The 25038-nt window shown below is 30.8% G+C and overlaps 1 protein-coding gene across 3 annotated transcripts in view; it reads left to right on the forward strand.

The window, feature by feature from the left end:
* Window positions 1-25038, forward strand: part of LOC143080745 (uncharacterized) — a 55459-nt gene that overhangs the window by 19498 nt on the left and 10923 nt on the right. For all 3 annotated transcript variants that reach the window (XM_076256746.1, XM_076256747.1, XM_076256748.1), the window contains exons 3-9: window positions 13026-13119; window positions 13776-13952; window positions 14836-15030; window positions 16663-16805; window positions 17518-17749; window positions 19694-21229; window positions 24158-24378. In XM_076256746.1, the coding sequence (XP_076112861.1) occupies window positions 13026-13119; window positions 13776-13952; window positions 14836-15030; window positions 16663-16805; window positions 17518-17749; window positions 19694-21229; window positions 24158-24378 (2598 nt within the window). The remainder of the gene's footprint in view (window positions 1-13025; window positions 13120-13775; window positions 13953-14835; window positions 15031-16662; window positions 16806-17517; window positions 17750-19693; window positions 21230-24157; window positions 24379-25038) is intronic.

Here is a 25038-nt window from a genome sequence, read left to right on the forward strand (position 1 = left end):
AACTAAATGAGGTATAATAGATTTATTGGTATTTTATATAAGATTCCTTCTAAGTTTAAGATCTAGAGCTGAATGAGGTATAATAGGTTTATTGGTATTTTATATAAGATTCCTTCTAAGTTTAAGATCTAGAACTAAATGAGGTATAATAGGTTTATTGGTATTTTATATAAGATTCCTTCTAAGTTTAAGATCTAGAGCTGAATGAGGTATAATTGGTTTATTGGTATTTTATATAAGATTCCTTCTAAGTTTAAGATCTAGAACTAAATGAGGTATAATAGGTTTATTGGTATTTTATATAAGATTCCTTCTAAGTTTAAGATCTAGAACTAAATGAGGTATAATAGGTTTATTGGTATTTTATATAAGATTCCTTCTAAGTTTAAGATCTAGAGCTGAATGAGGTATAATTGGTTTATTGGTATTTTATATAAGATTCCTTCTAAGTTTAAGATCTAGAACTAAATGAGGTATAATAGGTTTATTGGTATTTTATATAAGATTCCTTCTAAGTTTAAGATCTAGAACTAAATGAGGTATAATAGGTTTATTGGTATTTTATATAAGATTCCTTCTAAGTTTAAGATCTAGAGCTGAATGAGGTATAATTGGTTTATTGGTATTTTATATAAGATTCCTTCTAAGTTTAAGATCTAGAACTAAATGAGGTATAATAGGTTTATTGGTATCTATAATACTAAAATTACGAGGTCCAATTTGTTAGCCGTCATCACGTAAAAACGACGAATCACAGAATTCAACTTTATATATAACTAATATAGTACAAAGGTGTAGATTAAAAATTACACCACTCCAGGCCCTTTTGTTTTCCATGTAATTAATATTGCCAATAATTAAGAAGTTCCGAGTCGAGTCCGCTACCGATACCAATAGTATAGTTACCTGTTACCTATTACCTTATCTGTATGTTCCGCATCTGACAGGCGCACCACCAAACGTTGTATTCAGGATTAATATGCTATATACACGGGTCATAACCACAGGGTTGACACTACTAAATTGTCAAATTGTTACCTATTGTAGTATTTTAATCAGTAACACTTTCTAAGATAACAATACGAATACTAAAAATCTGGACTAAAAATAAGGCGTATAGGTACAGTTTTCAATTTGTTAGTGGGCATGACGTAAAACAGCGAAGCAAAGAATTCAACTTTATTTATAACTTATATAGGACAATGCTGTTGATTAAAAAATACTCCATTCCAGGACCTTTTGTTTTCCAAATAATTAATATCATTGTTTCAGTTCGACGGGTTCAAACAGAAAGACTTGAAAGCAGAGAAAAACTGTGTATCTTATAATCGGCATGACTTTATCAGATGACAATACTAATACTAAAATAAGGCTTGCGCATAGTTATATACTTTAATTCAGTCACGGACCCGTGATATCACGGGTGTGTTCTAGTTTTATATAAGATTCCTTCTAAGTTTAAGATCTAGAACTAAATGAGGTATAATAGGTTTATTGGTATTTTATATAAGATTCCTTCTAAGTTTAAGATCTAGAGCTGAATGAGGTATAATTGGTTTATTGGTATTTTATATAAGATTCCTTCTAAGTTTAAGATCTAGAGCTGAATGAGGTATAATTGGTTTATTGGTATTTTATATAAGATTCCTTCTAAGTTTAAGATCTAGAACTAAATGAGGTATAATAGGTTTATTGGTATTTTATATAAGATTCCTTCTAAGTTTAAGATCTAGAACTAAATGAGGTATAATAGGTTTATTGGTATTTTATATAAGATTCCTTCTAAGTTTAAGATCTAGAACTAAATGAGGTATAATAGGTTTATTGGTATTTTATATAAGATTCCTTCTAAGTTTAAGATCTAAACTAAATGAGGTATAATAGGTTTATTGGTATTTTATATAAGATTCCTTCTCAGTTTAAGATCTAGAACTAAATGAGGTATAATAGGTTTATTGGTATTTTATATAAGATTCCTTCTAAGTTTAAGATCTAGAACTAAATGAGGTATAATAGGTTTATTGGTATTTTATATAAGATTCCTTCTAAGTTTAAGATCTAGAACTAAATGAGGTATAATAGGTTTATTGGTATTTTATATAAGATTCCTTCTAAGTTTAAGATCTAGAACTAAATGAGGTATAATAGGTTTATTGGTATTTTATATAAGATTCCTTCTCAGTTTAAGATCTAGAACTAAATGAGGTATAATAGGTTTATTGGTATTTTATATAAGATTCCTTCTAAGTTTAAGATCTAGAACTAAATGAGGTATAATAGGTTTATTGGTATTTTATATAAGATTCCTTCTAAGTTTAAGATCTAGAACTAAATGAGGTATAATAGGTTTATTGGTATTTTATATAAGATTCCTTCTAAGTTTAAGATCTAGAACTAAATGAGGTATAATAGGTTTATTGGTATTTTATATAAGATTCCTTCTCAGTTTAAGATCTAGAACTAAATGAGGTATAATAGGTTTATTGGTATTTTATATAAGATTCCTTCTAAGTTTAAGATCTAGAACTAAATGAGGTATAATAGGTTTATTGGTATTTTATATAAGATTCCTTCTAAGTTTAAGATCTAGAACTAAATGAGGTATAATAGGTTTATTGGTATTTTATATAAGATTCCTTCTCAGTTTAAGATCTAGAACTAAATGAGGTATAATAGGTTTATTGGTATTTTATATAAGATTCCTTCTAAGTTTAAGATCTAGAACTAAATGAGGTATAATAGGTTTATTGGTATTTTATATAAGATTCCTTCTAAGTTTAAGATCTAGAACTAAATGAGGTATAATAGGTTTATTGGTATTTTATATAAGATTCCTTCTAAGTTTAAGATCTAGAACTAAATGAGGTATAATAGGTTTATTGGTATTTTATATAAGATTCCTTCTAAGTTTAAGATCTAGAACTAAATGAGGTATAATTGGTTTATTGGTATTTTATATAAGATTCCTTCTCAGTTTAAGATCTAGAACTAAATGAGGTATAATAGGTTTATTGGTATTTTATATAAGATTCCTTCTAAGTTTAAGATCTAGAGCTGAATGAGGTATAATAGGTTTATTGGTATTTTATATAAGATTCCTTCTAAGTTTAAGATCTAGAACTAAATGAGGTATAATAGGTTTATTGGTATTTTATATAAGATTCCTTCTCAGTTTAAGATCTAGAACTAAATGAGGTATAATAGGTTTATTGGTATTTTATATAAGATTCCTTCTAAGTTTAAGATCTAGAACTAAATGAGGTATAATAGGTTTATTGGTATTTTATATAAGATTCCTTCTAAGTTTAAGATCTAGAACTAAATGAGGTATAATAGGTTTATTGGTATTTTATATAAGATTCCTTCTAAGTTTAAGATCTAGAACTAAATGAGGTATAATAGGTTTATTGGTATTTTATATAAGATTCCGTCTAAGTTTAAGATCTAGAACTAAATGAGGTATAATAGGTTTATTGGTATTTTATATAAGATTCCTTCTAAGTTTAAGATCTAGAACTAAATGAGGTATAATTGGTTTATTGGTATTTTATATAAGATTCCTTCTCAGTTTAAGATCTAGAACTAAATGAGGTATAATAGGTTTATTGGTATTTTATATAAGATTCCTTCTAAGTTTAAGATCTAGAACTAAATGAGGTATAATAGGTTTATTGGTATTTTATATAAGATTCCTTCTAAGTTTAAGATCTAGAACTAAATGAGGTATAATAGGTTTATTGGTATTTTATATAAGATTCCTTCTAAGTTTAAGATCTAGAACTAAATGAGGTATAATAGGTTTATTGGTATTTTATATAAGATTCCTTCTAAGTTTAAGATCTAGAACTAAATGAGGTATAATTGGTTTATTGGTATTTTATATAAGATTCCTTCTCAGTTTAAGATCTAGAACTAAATGAGGTATAATAGGTTTATTGGTATTTTATATAAGATTCCTTCTAAGTTTAAGATCTAGAGCTGAATGAGGTATAATAGGTTTATTGGTATTTTATATAAGATTCCTTCTAAGTTTAAGATCTAGAACTAAATGAGGTATAATAGGTTTATTGGTATTTTATATAAGATTCCTTCTCAGTTTAAGATCTAGAACTAAATGAGGTATAATAGGTTTATTGGTATTTTATATAAGATTCCTTCTAAGTTTAAGATCTAGAACTAAATGAGGTATAATAGGTTTATTGGTATTTTATATAAGATTCCTTCTAAGTTTAAGATCTAGAACTAAATGAGGTATAATAGGTTTATTGGTATTTTATATAAGATTCCTTCTAAGTTTAAGATCTAGAACTAAATGAGGTATAATAGGTTTATTGGTATTTTATATAAGATTCCGTCTAAGTTTAAGATCTAGAACTAAATGAGGTATAATAGGTTTATTGGTATTTTATATAAGATTCCTTCTAAGTTTAAGATCTAGAACTAAATGAGGTATAATTGGTTTATTGGTATTTTATATAAGATTCCTTCTCAGTTTAAGATCTAGAACTAAATGAGATATAATAGGTTTATTGGTATTTTATATAAGATTCCGTCTAAGTTTAAGATCTAGAACTAAATGAGGTATAATAGGTTTATTGGTATTTTATATAAGATTCCTTCTAAGTTTAAGATCTAGAGCTGAATGAGGTATAATTGGTTTATTGGTATTTTATATAAGATTCCTTCTCAGTTTAAGATCTAGAACTAAATGAGGTATAATAGGTTTATTGGTATTTTATATAAGATTCCTTCTAAGTTTAAGATCTAGAGCTGAATGAGGTATAATAGGTTTATTGGTATTTTATATAAGATTCCTTCTAAGTTTAAGATCTAGAACTAAATGAGGTATAATAGGTTTATTGGTATTTTATATAAGATTCCTTCTCAGTTTAAGATCTAGAACTAAATGAGGTATAATAGGTTTATTGGTATTTTATATAAGATTCCTTCTAAGTTTAAGATCTAGAACTAAATGAGGTATAATAGGTTTATTGGTATTTTATATAAGATTCCTTCTAAGTTTAAGATCTAGAACTAAATGAGGTATAATAGGTTTATTGGTATTTTATATAAGATTCCTTCTAAGTTTAAGATCTAGAACTAAATGAGGTATAATAGGTTTATTGGTATTTTATATAAGATTCCTTCTCAGTTTAAGATCTAGAACTAAATGAGGTATAATAGGTTTATTGGTATTTTATATAAGATTCCTTCTAAGTTTAAGATCTAGAACTAAATGAGGTATAATAGGTTTATTGGTATTTTATATAAGATTCCTTCTAAGTTTAAGATCTAGAACTAAATGAGGTATAATAGGTTTATTGGTATTTTATATAAGATTCCTTCTCAGTTTAAGATCTAGAACTAAATGAGGTATAATAGGTTTATTGGTATTTTATATAAGATTCCTTCTAAGTTTAAGATCTAGAACTAAATGAGGTATAATAGGTTTATTGGTATTTTATATAAGATTCCTTCTAAGTTTAAGATCTAGAACTAAATGAGGTATAATAGGTTTATTGGTATTTTATATAAGATTCCTTCTAAGTTTAAGATCTAGAACTAAATGAGGTATAATAGGTTTATTGGTATTTTATATAAGATTCCTTCTAAGTTTAAGATCTAGAACTAAATGAGGTATAATTGGTTTATTGGTATTTTATATAAGATTCCTTCTCAGTTTAAGATCTAGAACTAAATGAGGTATAATAGGTTTATTGGTATTTTATATAAGATTCCTTCTAAGTTTAAGATCTAGAGCTGAATGAGGTATAATAGGTTTATTGGTATTTTATATAAGATTCCTTCTAAGTTTAAGATCTAGAACTAAATGAGGTATAATAGGTTTATTGGTATTTTATATAAGATTCCTTCTCAGTTTAAGATCTAGAACTAAATGAGGTATAATAGGTTTATTGGTATTTTATATAAGATTCCTTCTAAGTTTAAGATCTAGAACTAAATGAGGTATAATAGGTTTATTGGTATTTTATATAAGATTCCTTCTAAGTTTAAGATCTAGAACTAAATGAGGTATAATAGGTTTATTGGTATTTTATATAAGATTCCTTCTAAGTTTAAGATCTAGAACTAAATGAGGTATAATAGGTTTATTGGTATTTTATATAAGATTCCGTCTAAGTTTAAGATCTAGAACTAAATGAGGTATAATAGGTTTATTGGTATTTTATATAAGATTCCTTCTAAGTTTAAGATCTAGAACTAAATGAGGTATAATTGGTTTATTGGTATTTTAAGGTATATGTGAATGATCAGGTTATTAGCTCATTAATTATATATATGTGGGTAACCATCAAACCTATCCCTAACAGGATATTGATAGGTCTGTTTTGTGTTTGAACAATGCACAGTTTACAAATGTTTATCATTGTAAATAGATAAATTTTAACTTAAGTATTATTTACATGTTAATGATTTGTACATGTTATTGACACATTTTCCACACCTGTGTCGAATTCTCAGTAAATTACAGGTGTTTGTCATCGTGGTATATAATGACAGGTGTTTTGTAAAAAAGCATGTATAATTCCCCTTAATCAGGTCTACACATTATAAAGCATTACATTTTAGTAAGTTTTAAATTGGTACCCTGTACTGCTTGCTTTAAAATACACATTCTCAATTTTACCTAAAAAATGAAAGTATTTTATTGATATACATGATAAATGTGTATTTTCATTTAAAATAATTATCCTTAAAACCTTATTTTTTCTTATGATTTTTTTTATGCAGTTAAGCTGCATTATGCGAGCACCCTAGATTTGTGTTCTACCCAATAAATCCTGAAATACTTGCCATTGTTATTATCTAGCTTGTTACTATGTTATATATAACTAATTGAACACTTTTTTAATACTTTTTTATTCTGGATTACAAAAAAAATGACCAGAAAAACCTTAAATGATCGTCGATTTATCCAAAAGTTTTAAAGTTACACATAGGAAGTAGTGCTTATTAAAAATCCTTGTGTAGTTCATTATGACTTGTGCTTTTAGCTAAGATGTCAAAGAACAATTGTATGAAATATTTAATCGCCGAAAATCTCTGAAGACAAGCAGTTTTAGATTTCCCAAATGACAAAAGTCGTAGGAATATTGTTTGTCATCAATACGTAGTACAACTACGTCAGTAGTCTATTATATAATTCAACTGTTCATGCTGTTGGCGGCAATTTCAAATTAGAAAAAGAAATTTTCGTAGCTTTTCAATTTGGAGGCAGGTGAGCAAATTAGCGGTGGTCCGAGACCTTCCACTTTTGCAAGCGGAATTTCGACTAGGATAGTTGGTTTCTAGCTACGCCCGACGTAGTTGCCTTACATTTGAAAGAAAATAAGAAATTACTTTGCAAACCTTTTCACCATGTTCACCAAAGTCTCCAATTAAACGAGCTAAACACTTATTTTTATCATTATTTTTCATGACGGCGATATTCATTTTGTTCAACCGCTAGCTTTATACAGAAAATAGCCGACAAATATTGTATAAATTCGAGTAAAATCATATCCTGATTGACAAAAACAACATAGTAAACACATAACAATGGCGGCCGCGAAGACAAAATTTTACAAAATCGGATCCGATTCCGGAAGCGGATAAGGGTAATTCCGGGTTTGACGATCATTTACAAAATAAATCCAAGCAGGTGAAAAAATACATCTATGCATGGTAAATGAATATAAAAACTAGTATTGTAAACCAAAAGATATATGTAAAAGAAAGAAAAAGCAGAAAAATATTTTATTCAGAAACTAAAAATTACTTTTTGATAAATTTTAATTTAAAAATCCAATACAACGTGACAGCTGGGAACAGTATATCTAACAATATACATGTTCATGGTCACAGTCTAAATTTTCTTTATAAATGATAAATGATGATAATGCATGTGAGATGTTTTTAAAGTGTAAACATATTACTGCAATTTCGAGGGGTTATTTGTTTTTTTCTCAATTTTGAAGGGTCAATTAAAGTAGCTGAAAGTTTCATTCTTTATTTTCACAAATAATGCAACTATATTGTATATACCTTAATGTAAGTAAATCATATGATATATAGATGGCATTCTTTGGGCCACTCAACCCCCTCCTGTTTGATAACTTGGAAACGGTCGAGCTCCCCACCCCTAAACCATATCAGGGGCAGATCCAGGATTTTAGGTTAGGAGGGGCGCAAACTTAAATTTTCGCCTAGCAGAGCGAGGCTAAAAAACAATTTAGGTAAAATTATCGGAATTTTCTTTATTAAGCTGAGAACAACCCATGCTTTGCAAATTTAAGGGGGTGCAAGCACGCAACCCTCCCCCGTCTGAATCCGCCCATGCATATATTCAAGTATAGGACAATATAATAAATAGAAAATGAAATATAGGGGGAGTCCCTGGAGTTACCTCACCCCTTCCTGTTTGAGAACTTGGAAACCGTCGAGATCCACACCCCTTAATCATATATATTCATGTTTGTAACAATATGAAAAATCAAATGAAATATAGGAAGAGTCGCTAGGGGTCACCCCACCCCTCCTGTTTTAGAATTTAAAAATGGTTGAGATCCCCATCCCTAAACCATATATATTCATGTATGGGACAATATAACAAATCAGATGAAAGATAGGGGGAGTCCCTGAGGTCACTGTTCACCCTCTTGTTTGAGAACTTGGAAATGGTCAAGATCCTTACCCCTAAACCATATATACTAATGTATGGGACAATATAACAAATCAAATGAAATATAAGGGAAGTCCCTGTGGTCATCCCAACCCTCCTGTTTGAGAACTTGGAAACCAATGAGATCCCCACTCCTAAACCATATATATTCATGTATGGGACAATATAACAAATAAAATTAAATGTAGGGGAAGTCCCTAGGGTCACCCTACCCCCAGTGGCGGATCCAGAAATTTTCATAAGTGGGGCCAACTGTCTGACCTAAGAGGGGTCCGCTCCAGTGATTCCCTATATAAGCAACCAAATTTTTTCCCAAAAAGGGGGGGGGGGCCGGGCCCCTGCCCCCTAAATCCTCTGCCTACCCCTACCTGTTTGAGAACTTAAAAACCGTTCAGATCCCCACCCCTAAATTATATATATTCATATGTATGGGACAAAATAACAAATCATTTACATTTACTATGGGCAAGTCAGTCAGACCTCATCTTTGATCCCTGTTGTAGTGAACATTTGTCTGATTCGTGTCTCATAACTTTTGTACTATAGAACACAAACTCAGTTTTCTTTCCAGGGAAACCAGTCCATTCATACTACGTCAAATTGAACGTCTAGCAGTCAAATAAAACCAAGGTTAACTACCAAGTAGAACAACTGCAATCATTGGGAACTTGTACCACTGCAGACTTACCATAAAAAATATACATTGATATATGCATTGCTTTTGAAACCTTGATAACATATAAATTATTTGCCTTAATAAATAAATCATTAGATAAACATGAATGTACTATATATGAATGTTTAATGTTGAGGCAACATTGCCACAGTTTTCATAATTACGGTTGCCTTGGTTTTTGGTTAACTGCCTTCAGCGCTTACAGCGCTTTGATTTATACATGTTATATATGTCCTTTGTCAGGTTAATATTCTTCCAAGAAAAATAGATGTTTTGATTATACATGTTTATTGTTCTAAATTGTGCTAATAATATGTCAATTTACAATCTAAAGGACTGCATGGACTGTGAGGATTATTTTTTCTTAATGTCACTGCATTAGTTGAAAATCCATTGTTTACACAGTTGGTAACTTACTACATCATTTTGGTGTAGTCTTTACGATGAGGTAAAATAAAGAGTCAAATTATCTTATTGTAATAGCTTCATGTAACTGAACCAATATGGTTAATTGACAGAAAACACAAGTCAAATTATCTTATTGTAATAGCTACATGTAACTGAACCAATATGGTTAATTGACAGAAAACACAGTTCATAGTAGTCCTTCACACCACCTATAAAACCTTATCCATTTCTTTTTGTCATCTGTAAATTCTGTAAATTATTGCGTGCATTTATTATTGCGTTTTTGTCATTTTAGACTTAAATGAGATTTTAATTTTTATGATTTTGAAGAAAAATCCTGTTAAATTCATATAAATATTTCAAAATGCAAGTTAAAATTAGTTTGTTTACAACTCAGATGCATTCTTCGCAATAATAAAAACCTTGCAATTATTTCTGAATTTACAGTGTACAAATGTAGCTAAGATTTTAGATATCAATTATTAAATGATCATGCTATCATGGCTATAGACTTCTCTAACATTGACCTATGTTGCCCAAAATAGAGGGACACAATTCCCATCTGCCTTTCCTCTGAGCTCTTCTGACCTACCTATGTGCCCCTCTCCCTTTATAGTCCCTGATGTAAGCTGAATACCTTTTCTACTGTCAAAAGCTTTCTACAAACCATAAATAAAATCTGATAATAGTTCTTGGAAAATCAGTCATTTTCTTTAAAGGGGGGCACTAGCTACAAGATATATAAAAAATCTAAAGTTTGATTTTTGTCGAGCCTTCGACTTTAGTTGAAAAAGCGAGACTAAGCGATCCTACATTCCGTCGTCGTCGTCGTGGCGGTGTCCACAAATATTCACTCTGTGGTTAAAGTTTTTGAAATTTTAATAACTTTCTTAAACTATGCTGAATTTCTACCAAACTTTGACAGCAGCTTGTTTATGATCATAAGAAGGTATCCAGAAGTAAATTTTGTAAAAATAAAATTCCATTTTTTCCGTATTTTACTAATAAATGGACTTAGTTTTTCTGCGAGGAAACATTACATTCACTTTGTGGTTAAAGTTTTTAAAATTTTAATAACTTTCATAAACTATCCTTGATTTGTACCAAACTTGGACAGAAGCTTGTTTATGATCATAAGATAGTATCAAGAAGAAAATTTTGTAAAAATAAATTTCCACTTTTCCGTATTTTACTTATAAATGGACTTAGTTTTTCTGCGAGGAAACATTACATTCACTCTGTGGTTAAAGTTTTTAAAATTTTAATAACTTTCATAAACTATCCTTGATTTGTACCAAACTTGGACAGAAGCTTGTTTATGATCATAAGATAGTATCAAGAAGAAAATTTTGTAAAAATAAATTTCCACTTTTCCGTATTTTACTTATAAATGGACTTAGTTTTTTTGCCAGAAACAAAACATTCACTCTGTGGTTTAAGTTTTTAAAATTTTTATAATGTTCTTAAACTATCCTGGATTTCTACCAAACTTAGACAAAAGCTTATTGTTTCTGATCATAAGATATTATTCAGAAGTAAATTTTGTAAAAAAAAAATCACTTTTTCCGTATTTTACTTATAAATGGACTTAGTTTTTCTTCCAGTTAACATTACATACAGTCTGCAGTTAAAGTTTATAAAACATTTATTAGATTCATAAACTATCCTGGATTTTTTACCAAACTTGGAAGCTTCTTTCAATCAAAAGACAATATCGAGAGGGAAATTTTTATTGATGTTTTTCCTCATTTTTGTTGAGTCTGCGATTAACAGCAAAAGTAGGCGAGACACTGGGTTCCGTGGAACCCTTACGAATTTTTTTTCTGTTCAATCAATAATGAAAGTGAAATAGTGAAATAACAATTCGCTTTTTGCAGCCAAAAAGATTCAATTTTGTCAAATTACGCTAAGAAACATTGATAATTAGTAATTCACTTGCAAGTGAATGAGTCGACCTCTTTAAATTCGTATTCATTTGAACTTCAATTTAACCCCTGGCTAGAGATTAACAACGCATGCATTGTACGTGTACTGGTTATTTAAAGAAAAAGAATGTCAACAATGAAAGTGAATCTACGGTAAATCATTTGATTACTAATTCGATGCACATAAAATCATTCTTATACGGTTAAAAACAATGAGAAACATCTATTTTTAATCTATAAAATAAAATCAAACAGACCTATAAAAATCCAATTGCACATATTGGTTTAATCTATTCATAACTTTATTTATGTTTACATCGCTTATATGGTCGTCTGAGGTCATATCGATAGGTAATTAGATGGCGTCTGGACTAAAATACACACGAAACGAACCTATATATTATCTACCCCATGCTCTGTAAACTGTTTATTTTAGACTTTTGATCGTTTGGATAAATGTTTTACATTGTTATAAATCAAATATGAGAATTTGAGTCAAATCGGTGACCATGAATTTGACAGCTAGTGCCCCTTTAATTAATTTTAACTTTTATCTATTATCATGATCAGGCTTAATGTAATTATTTTCAGTTCACTAAAAAATAAACAAAAATAATGAACTCCTACATGTAGGTAAATTCAATAAGAGAAGGTTCATACAAACTGACAAAAACATTATCAACCAAGTATACATGTGAAAAAACAACTGTCAAAGTCCTGACTTGGTACAGACATTTCCCGAGGTAAATAGGGGGTAAAATCTGGTTTCATAGCTAGCTAAACCTCCCACTTGTATGGTTGTTGTTTACAGTTCCATTATACTATTTGAATTTGAACTTAAACTGTAAATAATAAATCTTATTGTTTCTGAATTTATTGATATGAAAACCCTGCCTTTCTGTGAATGTTTGTAAACAGATCAGGTTTACAAATATTCTTAAAAAAAAACTTCATTAAGATTATATTAATAGATATATATGAGAATAGCGTTATTTAATCTGTGTAATAAAAATTGTGACATCTGTTCATGGTTTAGACGATTTTTATCTGTGAAATCACCTTTACTTTGTCTCTATTTTGCAGGTGTTAATTAGAACTTACTTCACATTTGATAACTTTTAGAAAGTGTTAATATAGATTTATTACACAGTTTGTTAAAGAGTACTTTTTGAGCCAACACAAATTTTAGGACGAGACAAATCATATAAATGTTCAAATGAAAAATAGATGTCTGTTTAGATTTCATTTGTTCAAGAAGTTGGTTTTGTTTAAAGATTTTATGAATTACTGAAGTTACAAAATGTTTATGAAGTTTACAAACTTTTTCTTGAAGGAGAAGCCTATTTTTGTACGGACACCACAGTCAGAAAACAAATCGCTGAAGAGAAAGATCTTATCATCAGAATCACCCCCACATGACGAAGAAGGTAGGGTTTGATATGAAAGACTTTTAAGTCAGTCCAAAATGATCATCTCTTACTCTTTCTGCTGAGGACTAGGGCTTATTTGGGTAACTACATGTAACCAGAACTAGTTATAACATAAATAGTCAGATTTAAATATGATTTGGAAATATATGTTGTAAGTCATCATGGTCATGTCAGTACCTAAACTTTGTAAATATGTCATGTATGTTGTTAGTACCTATACATTTGTCAGTTCTTAAACATAGTAATTATATATTGTCAGTTCCTAAACTTAGTAAAAGCATATTGTCAGTAGTACTGACTCAGTACCTAAACTAAGAAAATATATATTGTCATTGCTTTGGTTGACCTAAGATTTGATAATTACCGGTACATCTGTTACTCATTGAAAACTCTCTGAAAGGATTAAAATTCAGCAAATTTTTGAAAATAGAAATACATGACAGTTAAAATCTGATTGATTGTTTGTTGGTTGCTTAACATCCAGAGCCAAATAAATTGAATTTATGAAGATCAGAGTAAAATTATTAAACATGATGTTTGGGAAGAAAATATCAGACTTTTGGACTTGATAATCTTTTAAAGAGGAAATCACTGAACTCTACTTATTTTTGTCATTTCTATCCTTTAAATGATCTTGTACATTTTTGTTTCAGATAAAAAAGTTACACCAAAGAGAAAGAAGACTTTTAACTCTGACATCTCACCACCCCAGGGGATTGTCCAGCTACCAAAAACCCCTACCAGTGGGATAACATCACCACGTACAGGCCCTCTGTCTGAGAGGCAACAGATGTTGATCCTAATGCGTATGACAGATGAAAACTCACAAGGTAAAAACAGGTTTCTACGTTGGTGAACAAAAAAACTTATATAAGATATCAAGGGAGCAAACAAAACTGTATGTCGAGGACAATCATCCAACAATATAGTCAAAAGTCTTCGTCAGGATTTTCAAAGGCTGTGACATATTCCTAGAAATTGGCAAAACTGAGCAATATGATTTTGTTTAGCTTTAATATTTCTAAAGGAATAGTTCAAATGTAGTCATGAAGCCTAGGTGGCGGAGTGGTTTAGCGTGTCTGATACAGTACTAGTGCAAGGCGATTTGGTGTCACAATATCTCAGTAGCAGGAGTTTAAATCCTGGCAAGGGAAGAACAAAAAAATTTGCAAAAGCAAATTTACAGATCTAACATTGTTGGGCCGATGTTTATACAAATTATATGTATACAGTTAGATATTGAGAGCCATTTTCAGAGGATAAAAAGTCTGTTTTCTTTCTTTTTCAAATAATTTCATATAAGCAGAATACATGTTTTGCACATTTTTGGATACACATGTTTATTGTTTTTACCAAAGGTTTGAGAAAAAAGCATGAATGGTTAAATAAGTTCTTTTGACACACTTTCTGTCTTTCAATCTATACATGAAAAATCACCTAAAGTGGTACTTAGCAGATCTTTACATGATAAAGCATTTACTCCACCAATCTATTGACGTTAATGTAGTCTAAACTAATAACATATGTCACTTGAATATTTAGATTGACAAACCATGGGCTTATGGTTTCCCAGGCATAAATGTGGTTGACTGTTACTGACCTATTTAGGATGTTTATGTCAACGCTTTATAAGAAAAGCTTATAAAGCAATAGAGTTGGGTACTCTTAGCGCAAACTGGCATGTAATATTAATAATGTTAAATTGAATTTCAGATTCAACAACAAATAAACCAGCCTCTCCACAGCCAAATATCCCTGTACCAAAAAGAACGCCTATAGATAAGAAAGTACACAAAAGAAATGAGAGAGGAGAGACACCTCTACATATAGCAGCTATAAAAGGAGATGTCAAACAGATAAAGAAACTTATTAAGGCTGGGGCTGATGTTAATGTGGCTGATTTCGCAGGTAATAAACTTGTTTATAAGAGACCTCACACATATATTTACATACATAAGATTTGTTTTTGCTTCAATGAAAAAAGTATTATGAAACATAGAACATTTTAGTTATTGATTCAGTTTTTGTCACTTTTAACATACTCAGTACATTATTTATCATGTTAATATTGATTGATTATGACCAGCATACAACTTTATAAAAAAAAACTGAGACAAAGTTATGCCATCATCACCTAATTCTCCGAAAAATAAAAAAAACAAACAACAGACAACCATCTAAACGGCAGGCTACCATACTGCCTTCAACAATGAAAACTCAACTAAAGCCGTGAGTATGGTGTATACCTCTGATTTTGTCATTTTAAAGGTAATTAATTTAATATGACTGTATACTTTAAAGTCATAAGAAACCTCAAATTAAAAAAAATATATGCATATGTTTTTTATAACTAAATGGATAGTTTTCATTATACAACTTATGTACATATACTTTTTTTCTGAGGAAAATTCTTTAATTTGTTTGCATTTAGAAGAAGTTTACTTACTTTTAATTGCTTTCTTCCAGGAAGCAATTCGCCGACATATTTTCCGTATGCATAGTGACCTGAGTGTAACCCTCCTCGTAAAAATCCAGTGGTCGCAATACGCATGGATCTGTCATTAAAATAAACAATTATCTGATTGTTCATGTTAAACACGTACTCAATAACCATGTTTTTTGTTATTTGTTTACTATAAGGTGACAATCGGTAAACTTCGGCTTCAAATCACGGCATTTAATGAGTAGCCATATTGTTAAATCATAACAGACAGAGAGAAAAAAAATTGACGATTAAACAATATATATGCGTTAAAAATGAGAAATTCGTGCACAGAGGACTTAGTTTATGATATATACATGCATTGGTTCATAAATTGGATAAACATTATTTTTCACCACTCACTCGTTTCATATGACTTTAAGCATAAGAAAATTGTTTTGGTTATTATGCCCCCCCCCCCCCCCCCCCCCCACCGTAGCAGAGGGGGGCATTAAATTTTACCCTTGTAAGTACTTTCCAAATTGGTTTCTGTTCTCTAACTTGAGTTTGCCTCAATCAAATGTTATGAAACTTATACACAATGCTTATTACCCCAGAACACTGATCAAGTTTGAGTTTTGGTGGTGTCACAATAATAATTTTAGAGTTATGTCCCTTTATAAATGGAAAAATTAAAAAATTAAAAATATTTTAGTTTCTGTTCTCTAACATAAGTTTGCCTCAACCATATGTTAAGAAACTTATACACAATGCTTATTACCACAACATACAGATCAAGTTTGAGTTTTGGTGGTGTCACTTTAACATTTTTAGAGTTATGCCCCATTATAAATGGAATAAAAATGCAAAATTTTCAGTTTTTGTTCTCTGACTTAAGTTACCTCAACCAAATCTTATGAAACTTATACACAATAATTATTACCACAAAACTCAGACCAAGTTCAAATTTTGGTAGTGTCACTTGTTTTTTTGAGTTATGTCCCTTTATAATGTTTTATGCAAGCATGGGCATCATTTGTGTCCCCATTCTCCATTTTATTATTTAATCACACTTATCATAGAAAATTACATTGTACATGAACAATTTTTCAATTCAGGTTGGACCCCATTACATGAAGCTTGTAATAGAGGATGGGTACAAGTTGCTAAGCAGCTGTTAAAAGCTGGTGCGAATGTCAATGTTCAGGGTCTAGAAAATGACACACCATTACATGATGCTGTCATTAATGCTCATAATAAAGTAAGTGGCCTGGTTGTGCTATTGTAAATCATTAAAAAAAAACTGAACATTTTTGTAGACAGCTGGCTGTTGCTGCTGAACTTGAGATCAATTAACATAGATTAAAATTTTCAAAAATATTTGAGAAGAATGAAAATGATTTTATATAGCAGTTGATAAAATTATTATTGTCCAACAATTGTCAGTGATTTAGTTATTAAAGATAGAATTATTTCTACCTTCAACAGAAAATTGTAAACAATTGTCAGCGATTTTGTTGATAAAGATACCATTGGTATTGCATCATCATAAAGTTGACTTTGTAAAGTGTAGTTACACATGTTGCAAGTATCTTTCTGTTCTGTTACAATTTTTTTTCCATTTAACAGGCATGCTTTGGTTATTAAAAAAAATATTCAATCAAAATTTCAATTGACCAGTATTTACCACGTTTACCACTTGTTACTTGTATTTATTGCTGGTCTGGTAATTACTAGTACTAGTGTTACTTGTATTTACTACTGGTCTGGTAATGACTAGTACTAGTATTGACTGTTTTTTTGCTAACCATGCCTCAGGTTAGAATTTAATTGACTGAAAACATTGATAGGTTATTGCTGAAATAAGAATTTATCAGTACATTTTTTTTTGGTCTATAGTAATCCCTGCTAGATGAATAATAATTAAAGTGCTTTAGTTTCTCTATAAAATAACTAGTATTTTCTTTTTATAGCTTGTGGAGTTACTGTTGAAACATGGAGCTAATCCCCTTCAACAGAACAGTACTGGGAAGTCACCAGTTGACTTGGCTAGCTCACTTGATATGGGCAAGTTACTGAGGAAGGAGATCATCACATCAAGTAGTGATAGTTCCAGTCTGGATGATATGAGGTCTCCTGCCTCACCGGAAAGTATTTCCTCGTTAAAAGAGGAGGATTTCAGAAACTCTGATAATGAAGAAAAAGGTACAAGACTTATATTTTTATATTTAATGAAAGCACACAAAACACATATACAAGTTATTACAGTCGATTTCATTGAGTGTGTAGGGAAAGTTAGAATCCTTTGTTAGCTTTCAGTTAGCTGAACTGTGAAGTCATTATTATGTCAGGTCAACTATCCTCCTTTAATAGAAGACTAGTCCGACAGATAACTAATGTATCTGTCTGTAAGACTAGACTACTTCGAAAGGAGGGTTGTATATCTTACCTAATAATGACTTCACAATTCAGCTAACAAGTAACAAACAAGCTTACCAAGGATTCTACCTTTCCCTACACGCTCAATGGAATCAGCTGTAGTTCTTTCAAAAGATAGGTTATGGGGTAAAATGCTAATTATGAAACAGTACATATATAACATAAAAAAAGACATTTTTAGTTTAAACATAATTTATTTGCTAAATTGAAGCAAAATCGATGAGACGAACAAGTTAATCATACTTATGAAGTCTTCTTTATAACACATATATATACATAACATAATTTTATGAGCATGCATGTAAAGCAAACAGTTTAATAGGTATAGATATTACATATATATGCATGTAAAGCTACCTGTTTATTGGATATCATAAGCATGTAAAGCAAACATTTTATTGGATGTTATAAGAGCTCTATATTAGAAGAAAAGATTGAGAAGTAATATATTTTTGAAATGACTAAGGTGTTGATGATGATAATCCGTTTCAGTATCACTTTAAAAAAAGAATTACATTAATAAATGTGTTTTACATTATCAGACTTTTAGAGAGATTTGCTTTATTAATACATTGTAATAAGAAAAGTGAGAAAGTGACAATATAAATTTGTTAATATATTTAATACTAGAAAGGAAAGGAAAATTGAAAATATTTTACATGACCTTATTTATTATGTGTTAAAGGTTATTTACGCAATAATAGTCTGACTGTTTTTACACCTTCCTACTGAAAGTTAACAAGTTATTACAGTCTTACTAAAAATTAGGAAGAAATTATTACAAGATTTAGTGAACAGAAGTATTCGATTTAAAAGATGAAAAAAGATCATTATTTTTAGATTTATATTATGATTGAACACCCTTGAAAAAATATTTAAAGTTATTAAAAAAAATCCTATTGTGACATCCTGAAAAAAAAGTGACCTTGCCTTATGAAGTCAAATAAAAAGAACACAACTTTCTGCAAATGTATGAAAAGGAAGGATAAAACTCATTAGAGAAACAGATCCCACCACTATAACTGGCCATTGTGAAATACAATATTTCTCCACTCTTAATAGTTAAATTTTATTTTTTTTTAAAAGCTTAGCAAGCCTTGTGCTTTAAATATTAAAATTTAAATGTCCCAGGTGGAGAAATATGATAACACACTTGTTGCAGTGAAAAAAATCTATATTTCCTTATTCTTTGAGAATCTCCTCTAGATAGGCTGGTGTGAAAAGGCTCTAGAACTAATTCTTATTCTATATGAATTGAGCTCCAGGCCTCAAAGCAAAAATGAAAGTGTACAAACAGCACAAAAATGGTTAACCACCTAACATGCCTTAGGAGATGTCTGTACAGAAATTAATAAAAGTAAAATTAAATTAGCAAAAATTCTGAACTCCAAGGAAAATTCAAACTGGAAAGTCGTTTATTAAATGACAAACTCAAAAGCTCAAACACATCATGCACATCAAACTAATGAGAAACAACTGCTACATTCCTGACTTGGTACAGACATTTCCACAAGTAGAAAATAGTAGTTTTAAAACACATTTTTTACTGTACATATATATATTATGTATTTGAAACTCTCCAAAGTAGAAATTTTGAAGTCCAAGGTATGTTTTTCAGGAAACAGCCCTGATATATGTTTGGGAATATATAATCAAAATTTAAATGTTCATAGTAACACTTATAAAAATGTAATTCTTGTATCTTGACAGATCTGATCACATCACGGCTTGCTAAATCTGACGGAACGTATGGTTTTGGAAGCTCACAGGGACCAAGTAGTCGCAGGATGTTAATTCCAAAGACACAGGAATCCCCAAGACTCTTTTTAAAATTTCACCGAGAAACAGGGGATGAAGTAAGTGACAAACAAAAGGAAGTGACCTCATACAGTGTTATTATGGGAATGAGTGACAAGCGATCTTTTTCTCCAGCTGATAGCAATGTGTCAAGTGTGGATAGTGACCTTTATGACCCTCACCTTGAGGCAAAAATAAACAATACAAAAACATGTCAAGTTGAAAATGAAAGTGATATTTCATCAACAAATGTGCTAACAAAAAATAATGTGACATCATCTGTGATTAACCCTAATATGGAATTTCAAAGTTTTGAACGGCTTGATAACTTAGAGCCAGACAGTCAAAGCATGGATTCCTCTAGGAACTTTTTTACATCAGAGATGCCAAAACAGGAGTCTTTTACTGCGCAAGGAAATAATGGTGATTCAGCAGACGTTAAAAGTAATAGTGATAAATGGGATTACATTCCAAGTGTTGTTGATTCAAGTCGATTAAAAGATGATAAACTATACAGTCAAAATTCATCAAATCATAGAACGTTGTCTTCATCTATATCTCAGTCTGTCACTACTAATTCGGTGAATAGTTTAACTTCAGTTCTACCTTTTACTTCAACAGAACGGACTTATACAAGTAACAATTTACAAAGTTTCTCAAATTTCCCTCGACAAAATAGTATTTCTAGTAATGTAGTCTCTTCAAATGTTGGACCTAGTAACGGGGCTTCTGGTGATAATAGCTCTGAATCAATAGTGACAACCAGTGGATTGAAGTGGGAATTGAGGTCTGCTTCTTCACCACGTCTTGAAGACGATAGTAATCTATCTGGGAAGTCTGATAGTGATAGGGTATCGTCCCCTGCACGGTTAGACAAAGACTTAAGAAATTCACCAAGAAGTGATAAAGAGAAAGACAGTCGCTCTTGCTCACCAAAAGTTCCACCATTAAAAATTATTATTCCACAAAAAAGTTCATCCTCATCTTCTAGTGAATCAGAATCATTAAAAATTCATGTGTCAAAGGCAGCTTTGCCATACGTGTTAAACCCAGGGGAGACAACACAAGTGTCGTCTGCTGTCAGTGGCCCTGTGTTGTCACTCTTATCACAGGAATCACTGCGACCATCCAGTCCGACATCATCACGGCCATCCTCAAGGGGAAGTAACACAGCCTCTGTATCAAAAGAAAATGATAAAGTTATAAAAGAGGAAGAAGATGGACTGACCGATGAGGATATACTTGGAAAACCAGAAATGACAGAAGAGGAAAAGGAAGCAGAGAAAGGCAAGGAGGAGGAGAAAAAAGATGAAGCAAATCAAAAGTCTACACGGACCTTGAGGTCACATACTAAAGAACAACAGAAGGCACAGGAAAAACCAAAAGAGAAGGGGGAGAAGGATAAAATTGACAAAGAAAAGGACAAAGAAAGAGAGAAAGAAAAACTATGTAAGTATCAATGTAGGTTTGATTAAACAAACCAATACAGAAGTGTATAAGAAAGTTGGTTTGATGAATCAATATGATTCTACCTCATGTACATACTGTACATGTATTTATTAATGTGCATTCTGTTGTTCTTAGTGCTGACTGAAAAAAATTAAGGCCACACCCTTATTTATAGACCTACACTGTATACAACAAATTAAATGTTAAAATATTACCATAAACAGACAAATTCATGACGACCTTTTTAGCAGTATTTTTTTAAAGGACACACATGACGTCAAAGCTGTTAAATAAAAAACCAATTAGCACATGAGTCAGTTTTTTCCCTCCAAGGCCGTTAACTAAAATGGCACAATGATGCTGAACTATTTAAATAGTAGTTTTAACAATAAAATTATTTTCTGTATAAACATGATAAACAGTAGCATGAGTAGCGTGCATACATACCTGTAGAGTTGATTATTAAAATATCGAGCAATTGTTATTATGAAAGAAATAAACATCTACATCTGCTTGTTTTGCCAAACTGCAATATTACTTGTCAGTTACTATAACCAACATAAAAACTTTATTATTACTAACATTTCCAAAATAAGTCAGAGCAAATGTTTTCAATTAGTGATGAAGGGTCAAGTGAACTAACAAAATTACGTAAGTTTTTGGTATATATATATTACAATGAAAAGTGTGCTATTGATCATGAGTTGATCATGAGGTTTCATTTCTTATTTGATTTTGTGGATTTGATGAAGTCTTTGTACAAGGATACAAGCTTAACTAGAGATAAGAACAATTCTGACACTGATGATAGAGCCTATCAATTTTCAAATGTACTTTTCATTGAAATGAATACCTATTTGATTCACTCTTTCAGGTATTACTGGCATATTATTATCTGCCATTGCTGTTGTATCGTTTACTCTTATAGAATGATAAAAGACAAAATATAATGATTTCTGTATTTTTTTCTGAAAAAACTATCTAAATATTTCTGTGAAAAATTTAGAAAACATTCATTATAAACATGATAAATTTAAGATACATCATGTAATGTGATATACAGAATGATAAGACAATTATCCACCAGGGTCCCAAAAAAACAACAATAGGTCACCCACTTTATGGCAAAGGAATTCACATGACAAAATTAAATGTAAAACCATCTGACGCAGTTAAAACTTTTGTATATTCCTTTATATTTCATCAAATATGAATGAAGGAGAAGTCAACCAGAAAATCCCAAGAACAAGCATTACAAGTTGTATGATAAAATATATTACAGTCAGAGCTCAGACATAAATAAGTCTGAATCTGCTTTTGACTCATAGAGGTCAAAATTTGTAAGTTTTAGGATTTGTCTCCCTTTAATGCAAGACATAATAAGACAGAATAAGTCAAATATTGTTCAGCAAGAAATAAATGACCAGAATCAAAAAGTTGCAAATATCGACTCCTACAAGTTGATAAGGTATCAAAATTGGTTAACTTCAAGACCCACACATATTTATAAATAAGTCATGCATCTAAATCAAATAATGACAATGTTGAAAGACAATGCTTTGTCTTCTAAAGAAAAATATGAATGAGAGTCTAAACAATCGGAGATAATGTTAATTAACCTTACAATGCAACCACCTGGAACTACACTTAATGAGGAAAAACATCTGTGTTTAGTAAAGATGTTCAATTAGATAATTACATATAGATAGCTCATGATCAAGTCCTTGTGAACTCTCAGACAGGTTTTTGCTGTCATAGGTGGTGTACTTTGGCCACCAAGTAAAATTAAGTGTTTTCATCAACAAAAATAGACCTAAACAAGTCTGTCATTTTCTGACTTGGATAAGTCTAAAATTGAAACACATTTTTATAATAAATACATGTTTTGACTTCTTTAAGTCAAAAACAAAAATCGACTTGTTTATGTCTGAGCTCTGACTGTATTAATGCTATTTTGTGCATTTTTCTTTTGATCTTTTTTTTTTGTGATAATTTTTCTTATCATGCTACTGCTTGAGATGGAAAATTATCGCTAGAAACTATGGAGGCATGTGGTGTTGCTAACAAAATTGACATGAAATTGACAACATCATCATAGGTAAAATAGCGATAAACAGATTATCATTGGTCATTTCAACTCGTTTGCTTTTTTTGCTTTCGCAGTCCCTGCTCTAGCAAGAAAACCAATCTCGTTCAGATGATCAACGATAATTTATAAATACAATGTATTTTTATAATGACCTATGAACAACATGATGAATAGAACATTTTATTATGTCCTAAGAATAGAAAATCTGATTGAAGCCTCAAAAACTGACTGACAAATTAAATTGTACATTTTGTACTACGAGAAAAGCTAGATTGTATATGTACATGTTCATGATTTTGTACTTTTAGAAAACCTACATTGTATATACATGATATATGTGGTAAGATTGCAATTAAGACAACTCTCTACCAGACATCAAATGATATAGACATGGTAGAAGTGAACATTTATAGGTCACTTGTATGTCCTTTAACAAAGAGCAAAACCCATGCTGTGTAAATATATATATTCTAGACATTTTATATATATATCAATATATAGAAAGCTATACATTGCTATAAAAGGCCAGGAAATGACAAATATTAAAAATTCAAATGAGAAACTTAAAGCTTGATTTCTGCTCTAAACAATATACAAAAGAACCCAAACATTTGACAAATATGACATACAACATAGAAATATACAACCATCCTGTGACATGTGACATATTTATTAACAGGCATCATATGCCAATGTAAATGTATGAATATTAAATATGTTGAAATGTTTGAAACCTCAAAACATTAAGTCCTCGGTCTGCTTTGAATTATATCAAAAGTCTGTCGTGTTTTACATTCATGTACATACATTCTAGAAACTTATCAATTGTGTTCTTTCAGCAATATTAAATACAGATCAGTCCATGAGAGACGACGTATCAGTTTCGTCAAAGACAGCTAAAGGTGATGAGGATGAAACACAGTCTTCAGTGCAGCTACGGAAACGTAACTTGCGACCGAAAATAGAACCAACAGAACCTCCTCCTGTTCCAACCTTACCTCCAGTTACTTATGAAAAACCACCTAATCCATATGAAACATACTTGGCTATCAGAAGACAGGTAAATATTAGGGTAGAAAAACCATCTCATCCATACGAAACATACCTGGCTATCAGAAGACAGGTAAATATTAGGGTTGAATTACCACCTAATCCATACGAAACATACCTGGCTATCAGAAGACAGGTAAATATCAGGGTTGAATTACCACCTAATCCATACGAAACATACCTGGCTATCAGAAGACCGGTAAATATTAGGGTTGAATTACCACCTAATCCATACGAAACATACCTGGCTATCAGAAGACAGGTAAATATTAGGGTTGAAATACCACCTAATCCATACGAAACATACCTGGCTATCAGAAGACAGGTAAATATTGGGGGTGAAAAACCACCTAATCCATACGAAACATACCTGGCTCTCAGAAGACCGGTAAATATTGGGGTCTAAAAACCATCTCATCCATTGAAACATACCTGGCTATCAGAAGACAGGTAAATATTAGGGGTGAAAAACCACCTAATCCATACGAAACATACCTGGCTATCAGAAGACAGGTAAATATTAGGGTTGAAATACCACCTAATCCATACGAAACATACCTGGCTATCAGAAGACAGGTAAATATTGGGGGTGAAAAACCACCTAATCCATACGAAACATACCTGGCTCTCAGAAGACCGGTAAATATTGGGGTCTAAAAACCATCTCATC

The sequence above is a fragment of the Mytilus galloprovincialis genome, chromosome 6 (genome assembly GCF_965363235.1).
Source record: "Mytilus galloprovincialis chromosome 6, xbMytGall1.hap1.1, whole genome shotgun sequence".
NCBI lineage: Eukaryota > Metazoa > Mollusca > Bivalvia > Mytilida > Mytilidae > Mytilus > Mytilus galloprovincialis.